This window comes from Neoarius graeffei, chromosome 16 (genome assembly GCF_027579695.1).
Source record: "Neoarius graeffei isolate fNeoGra1 chromosome 16, fNeoGra1.pri, whole genome shotgun sequence".
NCBI lineage: Eukaryota > Metazoa > Chordata > Actinopteri > Siluriformes > Ariidae > Neoarius > Neoarius graeffei.
In genome coordinates, this window is record NC_083584.1 from 59,887,299 (window position 1) to 59,900,113 (window position 12,815).

General features: G+C 40.8%; 1 protein-coding gene across 1 annotated transcript; it reads left to right on the top strand.

Annotated features, from left to right (window-relative positions):
* Window positions 1-11,104: 11,104 nt before the first annotated feature.
* Window positions 11,105-12,455, top strand: sst1.2 (somatostatin 1, tandem duplicate 2). Its single transcript, XM_060942176.1, has 2 exons — window positions 11,105-11,251; window positions 12,246-12,455. Exons 1-2 carry the CDS (start codon window positions 11,105-11,107, stop codon window positions 12,453-12,455), a joined length of 357 nt encoding a protein of 118 aa, XP_060798159.1.
* Window positions 12,456-12,815: the final 360 nt, after the last annotated feature.

Sequence of the window (12,815 nt, forward strand, 5' to 3'; positions counted from 1 at the left end):
CGCAGACACGGGGAGAACATGCAAACTCCGCACAGAAAGGCCCTCGCCAGCCACTGGGCTCGAACCCAGGACCTTCTTGCTGTGAGGCGACAGTGCGAACTACTACACTGCCATGCCGCCGGGCATAGACTATATTAATAAAAAATTTTAAAAAGTGGTGCGCGTTATTTGACTCAGCTTCCATCCCACTGTACTCAACACCACTCTAGGACGAGATAAACAGGTCTGAGAACAGACAAACCATGTTGCATGTTTGTCGTGAACTCTTCTCAGTGAGCTTTGGGTATAATGCAATACATACTGTACTGTGACATAAATATGTCAAACACTGTTCCCAGCCTTTGTTTGGTCTTTTTGCAGAACAAGAAACTGATGCAGTATTTATTTCTGGTTGCTGTTTTAATGAGCACCAAAAATTTAGCTTGATGCTAAAACAAACATTTCAGTAATATCCTTTTTACATTAGTAAGCCTACATTGCAAATACACCATATAGTAGTTAGTACATAGACACCTCGTTGGACATCTCATTCCAAAACCATGAGCATCATATGGAGCTGCAGATAATGAAACTGAAATTTTTCCCCTTCTTCTCCAATTACGCATGATCTTGAAAACTAACATCTCAGATTTCTTACTGTGCTGTAATGTGATGCAATAAGTCATAACAGTCGAGTTAAATCAAGGTTGAATTGTTCAAATCTGATTGGTCAGGAGGCGTCCATTATGTTCGTACAACTGCACAACAGTATGGTTGGACAGTAGTTCTGGCTGAAACATGAACAACAGGTTAACACTCAAATGGCCCTTTTCCACTACCCTTTTTCAGCTCACTTCAGCTCGCTTCAGCTCACTTCAGCCCGACACGGCTCGCATTTCGACTACCAAAACCCAGCACGACTCAGCTCGCTTCAGCCCTGCTTAGCCCCTAAAACTTGCACGGTTTTGGAGTGGGGCTGAAGCGAGCCAAGCCGTGCCGAGTGAGGCTGGGGGCGTGAGCAGACACTCCCCTGTGCACTGATTGGTGAGGAGGAGTGTCCTCACATGCCCACACACGCCCCGCGAGCGCGCTGGGATCTGTAAACACCGCAAACCCGGAAGAAGAATAATTACGAATTACGAGAATTTCTGAAGCCTTATGCGCCTCGCCTCATCTATACGCTCTTGCCAGTATCTGTTGGCGTTGTCGGTGACAACAAGCCACAGCACCAAGACCAGCAACACTACACTGTAAAAAATGATTTTGTGGGGTTGTATATTTTACTGATAAAAAATGATTATTTTTTCCACAAAAAAAATAGGTAAGCAAAGGTAATCGATTGCAAGGGGTAGATCATACAAGCGCTACCTATTAATATAGAGTATAAACTTCTAATGGTGAGAAATGAGTAAACTACACCCAATTGAAGTGATGAAAATGGATTAAATAATAATCAGAAATATTAGGCAGGAAATAATGTAACGCAATAGGTAGGGTATAACTACCTAAAATGACTAAAATATAGCCTACTCGATTCTACGCGCAATGATTCATGGGAGCATGCTCGTACCGTGCTCATGATTCAGCAGAAAACAGCACTCGTGCATGCAGTGCTCCCAGAAGAAGAGACTGGAGAGAGTCTGCGTCTCGAAGGGAATTGCGAATTAACATTTACAAGGACGCAAACAGTTGAGCAGGATTTATTTTGTTTTTTTGTTGTGTGTGTGTCAGTTGACCTGAATGTCTGGCAGAACAGAGAATCATTTAAGAGATATGAACACATGTAGCATCACTCCACATTCTAAGTTATTCTGATTTATGTGAATACTGTCTAAACTTGTCTTGGGGGGGGGGGGGGGGAGTGCTAAATATGTACAAGAATAACCTTTTCTTAAACTTTTATCTTGGCACTAACTGTTTTTTTTGGAAGGTTTTTATCTTTGGCACAGCAGAGAGAGAGAGTGAACTGCTTTTACTCAGGTTAAGCTACACACAAACAGATTTCTCTTGTCTTTTTTGAACACACACACACACACACACACACACACACACAGAGCTTGTGTTGTGTTGTGTCAGTGGCTTAATCTGAATAATTGGTAAAACGCACTGTTGGGTGAGTGCTGCAGGTGTTCATATTTTTCTTAAATTGTTCTTAGTTATTCTCATTTGTATGAATACTGTACATGTGCAAACTTCTCTAAGGGGAAAAACAGTTGTGTGGTGTATTTTTTTTCTATTTTTGTAACAGCTTTTATTGTTCTATATCTACACTGTGCCCTCCACTCTTGACCATTTCTACATGCCCAAATGCATCGAGTTGCTGCCATGTGTTTAGCTGACTAGAAATTTGTGTCAGCGAGCAGTTGTACACATGTATCTAATAAAGTGGCCGGTTTGTGTATATATGTGTGCATTGTGTTTTACATTGTTTAAATACAGTATATTGGATATGTTGCATGTTAAGACTTGAGTGACTGAATAAACAAGTTGACTTTAATACTGTCTGGCGTCTGCTGTGTCTGAAAATGGCTTCAAGTAAATCTAACCTTCCTGGAATAGGTAATAGTTAATTTGTCATAGTAGCTAATAATTATTAATAATTATTAATTGCATAAATAATGGCTAAACATTTAGTGTTATTACTACTCAATAATTTTGAGTAATTTTTATTGAAAATCCTAGGCAATATTTACCTTATTTCTTTGAGTAATTTATAGCTGTTGAATGTAGGTGGTATTTACTCAAAATAATGGTTGAAATTTACCCAAATAAAGTCTATGCAAATTGTTACCTTAGATAAATTGGGTAAATTCTATAGGTTGTTTTTTACAGTGTAACGACTCCATGTCCTCCATGTTTATTGTTTACTATTCGGGTCGTGAGACTACCGCTTAAAAGCTCACTGAATCAGTGACATACAGAGCATCGTGGACGAGTTCGCGGAGCGCAAGGCTCGTCGTATGCCCTTCAAATAATGCGCGCAGTAGGCTATTGATGTTTTATTATGAGCCATGTACAGTATGTCACCTGTTTTTTTGTTTCTGAGTTACATGTTCGTTTGAAGGACTTAATGTACAAAATAACATAGTTGCACCCCGTAGTGTTGAAATTGGTAAATACAGTGCATTCAGTGAGGTTTGCACCGCCCTCCTTTTATTTCTGACTCTTCCTGTCACCACTCTGAGCGCTCATTCGTATGCCCTTCAAATAATGTGCGCAGTATAGGCTATTGATGTTTTATTATGAGCCATGTACAGTATCCTAATGTTTTTTGTTTCTGAGTTACATGTTCGTTTGAAGGACTTGATGTACTAAATAACATAGTTGCACCCGGTAGTGTTGAAATTGGTAAACACCGCAGTTGCGGACATTTTGTAGCCTAAAATGATGTTATGATAAGCTTTAATAAAGGGCCCGGTTATTTGCCCCGCCCCCGGCCCGGCTCTGACTTGTTCCGCCACTGTCACTGATGTCACTGTTTGCGCTGCTTAACGACATCACGTGACGTCCACCCACTTTCGCTAACTCCACCCAATGTGTCCACCCACTTCCAGCCAGCACGGTTCAGCGCGGTTGTAGTCGAAATGCAACTCCAACAGCCCCGCTCAGCCCGACTCAGCTCGACTCAGCACGGCACGGCTCAGCCGCGTTTGTAGTGGAAAAGCGGCATAATACAACGTTCTACAGTAGCTAATTTGAACGAAACACTACGTTATGGTTTCTATAGTAACAGCTCATACACAGGGATTTGTCCAATGGGTGCTCGATATCATGTAATTGTTGATGTGGTCACTTTTATGGAAGGTGTCTTTGGTTGTATATCAGTCAAACTTTCCTTCCTGTCAACATCTTTACTTAAAAATCTGGATTTTTCTTGAAACTAAAACCTTGGGGAATGATCTTTATAAGGAAATAATCAACAACAGAACGGAGGCAGGCGATCCGACATGAAGAGGAGTTACTCTAAGTGTCGTACAAATCCCTGCAAATGAGCCGTTGCTATAGAAACCGTAACGTAGTAAAATGAACACGCCTGTGATTTGAGTTTCATCCCAGGACTAATGTCAGAGCTGCTGTTGCGGAAAATGAATCAACACCTTCCGACCAATCAGACTGGAGAATTCAGAGACCTGTATAATGCACTGTTTTTAGAGCATTTATTGTTGCTACAGATGTATTGTACAGTATTGTCATGCCACGACAACGAGCAACCAGAACTTGCCTTGTGTTTTAAGAGACACTAAAATAAAGTTTACAAAGTGTTTAAGGGTGGATTTTTAAAGGAAAGTTCTACATTATCTCATCTGTAGCCGCTTTATCCTGTTCTACAGGGTCGCAGGCAAGCTGGAGCCTATCCCAGCTGACTACGGGTGAAAGGCGGGGTACACCCTGGACAAGTCGCCAGGTCATCACAGGGCTGACACATAGACACAGACAACCATTCACACTCACATTCACACCTACGCTCAATTTAGAGTCACCAGTTAACCTAACCTGCATGTCTTTGGACTGTGGGGGAAACCGGAGCACCCGGAGGAAACCCACGCGGACACGGGGAGAACATGCAAACTCCGCACAGAAAGGCCCTCGCCAGCCACGGGGCTCGAACCCGGACCTTCTTGCTGTGAGGCGACAGCGCTAACCACTACACCACCGTGTCGCCCAGTTCTACATTAAATAGGTTTTATATTGAGATATTTCTGATGAGTTTAGTGATTGTGGTGCAAATTTATATAAATATAAACTCATCAGAAATTCATTACTAAAGAAATCTTGGATGCCACTGAGGATCACATGGTCTGTAGAAAGGTTGCTGTGCAAGTCATTCAAGTTTACATAAAAAAATTAGAGCAAGAAAAAAGACTAATACTTGTCCAGGGTGTACCCCACCTCTCACCCATAGTCAGCTGGGATAGGCTCCAACTTGCCCACAACCCTACACAGGATAAGCGGTGATGGATAATGGGCAGATGGATAGATGGATGGAAAAAGACTAATAGACTAAAAGACTAAAGCAAGAAAAAAGACTAATGTGATTAGATGTTCATTGCTGATACACATGTATCCGTGTGTTTTTAGTCACGGTATTCTGTATATTCATCTCTTTTATATTTAATCCAAAAATAATGTTTGCCACTGGACATTAGCACAATCCTTTAGCCTCCGAATGTTTACACCGATAACTGCTACCACAGTTAACCTTTGTCATGTTAAAGCCTCTCTGTGCCTTAACTGTAAACAGGAAGATGGATAGATTGGTAAAATCAGCTTTGGAAGCGGTTTAATGTATGATATGTTTAAAAATGTTTGTATGTGAAATGCCATGGCTTTTTAAATTGAATTTTTAATGGTCTGTTTTATATTGTTTGAATACATAATAAATTTTATAAAATTGTATTTTGTATTTAATGTCCTTGCATGTATTTTGTTGTTCAAACAACAAAAAAGTATGAAAGAAAGAAAGCCTCATCTCATTATCTGTAGCCGCTTTATCCTGTTCTACAGGGTCGCAGGCGAGCTGGAGCCTATCCCAGCTGACTACGGGTGAAAGGCGGGGTACACCCTGGACAAGTCGCCAGGTCATCACAGGGCTGACACATAGACACAGACAACCATTCACACTCACATTCACACCTACGCTCAATTTAGAGTCACCAGTTAACCTAACCTGCATGTCTTTGGACTGTGGGGGAAACCGGAGCACCCGGAGGAAACCCACGCGGACACGGGGAGAACATGCAAACTCCACACAGAAAGGCTCTCACTGACCACAGGGCTCGAACCCAGACCTTCTTGCTGTGAGGCGACAGTGCTAACCACTACACCACTGTGCCACCCCTTGAAAGAAAGAAAGTATGAAACAGAATCTTGCATTTTACTCTTTTGCTGTTTTTTTTTTATAGCATCTTTAACAGAACCTGTGTGAGGTGGTTGTTTGTTTGTCTGGTTGGTTGGTTGGTTGGTTGGTTGGTTTTAGCACTAAAAATTCTATTTACTTTTTATCCATGTGACCACAAGATGACAGTACAGAGCTACCTGAACAGCAGATTACGACGGGCATAGAGAAACAAAATTTAAACACTTTAAGGCCTTATTTGCATTATTTAATATTTTAATGAATCATATTTGTATTTTAATGCTAAGCATAGAATTATATATGTTTTTCTGGAAAATATCACAGCAAAGAATATGACAGCTTTGTGTGCATGTTTATCACTTGGAAAATCAGACATTTATCTTGAATTCAGGAGATATTTCACATATTAACAAAAGTTCCACTTACAGTAAATTAAGGCTGCATTATTCTTAATTAAATCCAAATCTTTTTTTTTAAATAAGATCACAGTTCTCAAATAAGATTCTTTGAGGCCCCAATTTTGTTCAGTAGAATGTGTTTACATTGTTTAAAAAAGCCTCATTATTTATGCTGTCATAAACTGCAGAATAAATGTACAAATATCTCATCTCTCATCTCATCTCATTATCTCTAGCCACTTTATCCTTCTACAGGGTCGCAGGCAAGCTGGAGCCTATCCCAGCTGACTACGGGCGAAAGGCGGGGTACACCCTGGACAAGTCGCCAGGTCATCACAGGGCTGACACATAGACACAGACAACCATTCACACTCACACCTACGGTCAATTTAGAGTCACCAGTTAACCTAACCTGCATGTCTTTGGACTGCGGGGGAAACCGGAGCACCCGGAGGAAACCCACGCGGACACGGGGAGAACATGCAAACTCCACACAGAAAGGCCCTTGCCGGCCCCGGGGCTCGAACCCAGGACCTTCTTGCTGTGAGGCGACAGCGCTAACCACTACACCACCGTGCCGCCCTAATGAGATTTTTAAAACAATTTATTTTATATAAAGTATTTTTGTGTAGTGTTGTGTAGCGTAGACCTGATCACTCTGTACTGATGCACAGAATAAAACTCAACACATTAATGAACTGGAAGTGCACTCGGTAGGGTGCTTACTTCCGCCAAGCCACATGCTATCATCAGCATCAAATCACTTGAACCTAGGATAACACTAAAGCTGTCCACCAAATTTTATCCAAATCCGTTCACTACTTTTTGAGTTATGTTGGGAACAGACAAAAATATCCTGATCCACAGACATATCTGGATCCTGGGATCACATACAGATTTGCAGCAAAAGCTGATCAATTGTTCCTCGGCCCATGGATCACCTTTCCACTAAATTTTATCCAAATCCATTCACTACTTTTGGAGTTACAGTGGAAAAAGGCAGACAAACAAACGGAGGTGAAAACATAAACTATAATATAAATTAGAATGTAAACTAGAAATTAGTCCATTTGTATTGTGTTTTCATTTTTAAAGTGTTTTGAAAATCAATCAGTATTTTGTCATTGGGCCATAAAACAAGAAGGACAGAAGAATTAGTTGTTGTTGTTGTTGTTTTAATCAAACCAAGAGTAGAGGTGTGAACATTGCCAACAAGAAAAATCCCATCATTATTGTTTTACTTTCACCACAAAACCTAAAGGATGTGTTTAGTGGATCAAAGATGGCTAACAGCATGAAGATAAACTGCTACTGTATGTAGTGGCTGAAAGTAAAACTTTTACAACTGTTACAAAATTAGCAACAAAAAAGTGCAGATCTGATCTCTGTCGATCTGGGCATCAGTATATAGTATAATCTGCAAAACTGTCATTCAAGTTTTATTTTTGTATTTGATTGTACAAGTATAAAGGTAAAATGTCAAATAAATGAAAAATGAAACAACGGTGGTGTAGTGATTAACACTGTCGTCTCACAGCAAGAAGGTTCTGGGTTCAAGCCCAGGGGCCTTTCTGTGTGGAGTTTGCATGTTCTCCCTGTGTCTGTGTGGGTTTCCTCCAGGTGCTCCGGTTTCCCCCACAGTCCAAAGGCATGCAGGTTAGGCTAATTGGTGGCTCTAAATTGACCGTGAGTGTGAATGGTTGTTTGTCTCTATGTGTCAACCCTGTGATGATCTGGCGACTTGTCCAGGGTGTACCCCGCCTCTCACCCATAGTCAGCTTGCCCACAACCATGCACAGGATCAGTGGCTATGGATGGATGGATGGATGGATGGATGGATGAAACCACTGTGGTGGAAATTTTGGTCTAAATTGTAACTCGACATACAAAATAAAAAAGAAAACCATAGCAAATTGTGACAGACAAAACATCATTCTCTGAGCTGGTGATGCAGAAATACAGTGGTATGCAAAACTTTGGGCACCCCTGGTCAAAATTGCTGTTACTCTGAACAGTTAAGCAAGTTGAAGATGAAATGATCTCCAAAAGGTATAAAGTTAAAGATGACTCATTCCCTTTATATTTTAAGCAAAAACAATTCTTTATTTTCATCTTTTACATTTTCTAAATGACAAAAAAGGAAAAGGGCCCGAAGCAAAAGTTTGGGCACCCTGCATGGATGGTCAGTACCTAGTAACACCCCCTTTGGCAAGTATCACAGCTAATAATCTTTCAGTTCTTACCTGGGGGATTTTCACACATTCGTCCTTGCAAAAGGCTGCCAGTTCTACAAGTTTCTTGGGCTGTCTTGCATGCACTGCTCTTCTGAGATCTATCCCCAGATTTTCAATGATGTTTAGGTCAGGGGACTGTGAGGGCCAGGGCAAAACCTTCAGCTTGTGCCTCTTGAGGTATTCCGTTGTAGATTTTGAGGTGTGTTTTGGATCATCGTCTTATTGTATGACCCATCCTCTTTTTAACTTCAACTTTTTACAGATGGTGTGATGTTTGCTTCCAGAGTTTGCTGGTATTTATTCGAATCCATGTTTCCTTCGACCAATGAAATGTGCCCTGTGCCACTGGCTGCAACACAACCCCAAAGCATGATCGATCCACACCCATGCTTCAGAGTTGGAGAGGTGTTCTTTTCCTGGAATTTGGCACCCTTTTTTCTCCAAACATACCTTTGCACATTGTGGCCAAAAAGTTCTATTTTGATTTCATCAGTCCACAGGACTTGTTTCCAAAATGCATCAGGCTTATTTAGATGTTCATTTGCAAACTTCAGATGCTGTATTTTGTGGCTAGGACGCAGGAAAGGTTTTCTTCTGATGACTCTTCCATGAAGGTCATATTTGTTCAGGTGTCACTGCATAGTAGAACAGTGCACCACCACTCCAGGGTCTGCTAAATCTTTCTGAAGGTCTTTTGCAGTCAAACAGGGTTTTTATTTGCCTTTCTAGCAATCCAACGAGCAGTTCTTTCAGAAGGTTTTCTTCATCTTCCAGACCTCACCTTGATCTCCACTGTTTCTGTTAACTGCCATTTCTTAATAACATTACTATCTGAGGAAACAGCTACCTGAAAACACTTTGCTATGTTCTTGTAGCCTTCTCCTGCTTTGTAAGCATCAATTATTTTATTATTCAGAATGCGAGGGAGTTGCTTAGAGGAGCCCATGGCTGTTGATTTTAGGGACAAGTTTGAGGAGTCAGAGAATTTATACAGTTTTGAAATCTGCATCATCTGACCTTTCCTAACGAAGAATTTGAACAAGCCACAGCTCAATAAGCTAATTAAGGTCTGGAACCTTGGTAAAAGTTACCTGAGAACGCAAATGTATTGGGGTGTCCAAACTTTCACATGGTGTTCCTTTTCTTTTTTCACTCTCCAATTGTACAAAACAAAAATAATACACAAATCTTGCTGAAAAGAAATGTGTCGTCTTTACCTTTATGCCTTTTGGTGATCAGCTCATCTTCTGCTCACTTAACTATTCACAGTAACAGACATTTTCAGAAGGGTGCCCAAACTTTTGCATGCCACTGTATAAAGTATAAAATATACATTAATACACATTCACATGTACAAAGCATATATATATATGAGATATCTATATTGTAAGCTTGTTCTTGGGACCTCCCCCCCCCCCCCAATTCTATTTTATGCTGTACAATGCATCTTTTTCTTTTTGCATGTCTGATAACTTGCAGCTGTAACAAAACAATTTCCCAGCTTAAAGTAAGTCTATCCCTCTATCTATTGATCTATCTATCTACATTTCTTAGTTCATTTTAATTTCCTACATTTTTTAATGACAATTTGCATGCATTAGCAGTATGTAGTTTCTGGTGGATGTCATTTTGGACAGAACGTAAAGGTAACTATAATTTCTTGTTTCTTTCCAAATGTGCACCAAGCAAAAGAAATTTAAAAAAAAGGCAAATCTCTGGTGGAGGTGCTATTTAATAATTAGTGAACGAGTTCCCAAAGTAGATGTGATGTCGCTTGAATTCATCATAAGAGAAACTCTGAAGAATTCCCCATCATCCACTGGGCTCAAACCCAGAATCTTCTTGCTGTGAGGTGACAGTGCTAACCACTACACCACCTGAAGGAGTTGTTCATTCAAAATATCTGAAACTGTTCATTTTGTCTCGACACACCATTATTTCTCTTTGGTTGAAGCCCAGAATGGGTTATTGCTTTCTATAAAGTGTAACACCTTCAGCATGAGTTTTAGTTAGCACAGTTGAACCATTTTTCTAAATCCTGTTCCTCACTACACTCAACTTCCAGCTCGTCAACAATCCGTGCACTGTTTTTACGAAGTAAGCTATATAAATAAAAAATTTGATGGATTAAGACTTGATTGAGGCCAAACACTGGAACATGTCAGTCAGCCAAGCAGAGTAACACATCCTTTTTTAATTCAACATAGAGAAATAAATACCAAAAGGCTTTCACTAAGAATCCATTAAGGCTGAGTTTGTGAAGCTTTTATCATTAATTAGACCAGTGTGGGTGTGCTGAAGAGACAAAAGCAGACACGGCAGCATTTCTCAGTTTTATTTGCCTTAGATTAGTTGAGAGGACCTGAGTCCATTCACGCAAATTGTTTTATTGTCCTCGTCAGTGCAAAGTCAATACTCTTTCACTCACGTAACCTTAACAAAAGCGTACATCATTGCCATGAACAAAGACATTTTTACGACATCGCATTCCGGCTTCGCCCGGCAACCAGGCAGCTGTCAGTCAACCAGAGTTTAAAAAGAGCACCGCAGTTCCAAGCTACCAGACCCCAACCTTCAGAGCTCTTTACTCCACAATCAGAGTGCTCCAGAAGCCTTACTCGACGACCAAGATGAAGATGAGGATGTGTGTCTTGCAGTGTTGTCTGACCCTGCTGGGTTTGTCTCTGGTGCTGTGCAGTAACGGCGTCTCTTCTCAACCAGACCTGGATCTGCGACCCCGCAGACTTCTGCAAAGATTTCAGGGCCTTGGCGTGGATGCACAGGTTAGACTGCATGAACACTGACACAAAAAACACCATAATATGCAAATGCAATACGTTTGCTTATTATTGTTGTGACAGGATGCTGGTCTAGCCTTATCTTCGTTACTAACCATGTAACATACCGGTGGTGTCTTATAGCTTAAGTGACAGAGTGCGAAATGAAGTAACTTAGACATTGTAACAACAGACATTGTTGCATGGCAGCTTCTCCGAAGTCCAGACACCAGATCTTTAGATTATAAATCATTCCTCATCTACAGTAGTACATGAGTTTCCAGGATGATGAGTATGAGCAGAAGAGTCTTGGGACGAGCACAAGACAGATCTTTCTGATTACAACAGCAGTTTACAGTTGATCTGATGGAGAGCTTCCACTGAAACAAGGGTCAAACTGTTTTTTTTGGGAAGTGCACATCTTTAGGGACTATCTACAAAACAAGTCAACTCCAAGCAGAAGCAGTATCATGACGAATCAGGGAGATTCAGAGGACAAGATGAGTGCACGTAGTGCATATGCCTCTCACCGAGAGAGCAGATTATTTAGGTACGCTCACTATAGGAGTGGTTTAAAATGGTAGATACTATGATTAGAGTGCAAGCAGGGACTCTGGGAAGGACTCGAGCATATCTTGTAGCTAAATCATACAAAGCTCAATCATTTCCTATCCAGAATAATTTCCTTGATTTTTTTCACATTCTCGTGAGAACTCCAGCTTTACAGGATAAATTGAGGTGCCAATCATTTCATTAGGCAAGTATTAGATTAGCAGGGATACCTCTGAGAATGAAAATGGCAGGGAAAGACATTTGCTGTCAATCATTTCAGCCTGGGAAAGGGGCTGATCATGACAAGCCCGGCTGAGACGTCAGTCAACTTCAACTTGCCTTCTCAAGCTATTTTGGCGTTTCTGTGAAATACTCATTTTTAAAAGAAAGAATATATATAATTTTCTAACCTCTATATTCAAACTATCCTGTCTTCTTCCACATTCAGGAGTGGACAAAGAATGATCTGAAGAACATTCTATCCCAGCTCACTTTGCCAGAGTCAGAGTTTCAAGAGAGTGACATTTCTACTCTGGGGACCAAACAAGATCTCACCATGGAATTCGAGAGATCAGCAGAAGACCCCGACAGCCTCCCACCTCGAGAGCGAAAAGCAGGCTGCAAGAACTTCTACTGGAAAGGATTCACTTCCTGCTGAGGTCATTGCTGTTGAATGTCCCCACCGTCACCTGTGACCCACCAGTTTGATCGAAATAAGTCACTGATTTCTATCCATTAATTGTATCATATCAATCAGACTTGACTGTAACTTTAATCTTTCTAAAAATAAAGACTAATGCGTCATTTGATTTTCAGTTGTGTGCATATGTGTCTAAATAGGAACCTCAGTCAGGACAGAGAGCAAAGACAAACAGTTTCAGAGGTGCCAAAACTTATGATTCTTCACCATTTGTTAAGGCAGTGTGTCAGTTTTTTCAGATTTTTCAGACCAAATGTGAATAAAAGCCAATTCACAGAAAGGGAACTTCACGTGACATTGTCAAGGTGAACTTTGCAT

What these genes read in the sequence shown, in the direction of transcription:
- sst1.2 (XM_060942176.1), top strand. Translation starts at nt 11,105, where the DNA reads ATGAGGATGTGTGTCTTGCAGTGTTGTCTGACCCTGCTGGGTTTGTCT. An exon ending in GCCTTGGCGTGGATGCACAG is followed by an intron (nt 11,252 to 12,245) that starts GTTAGACTGCAT and finishes TTCCACATTCAG; the next exon opens with GAGTGGACAAAGAATGATCT.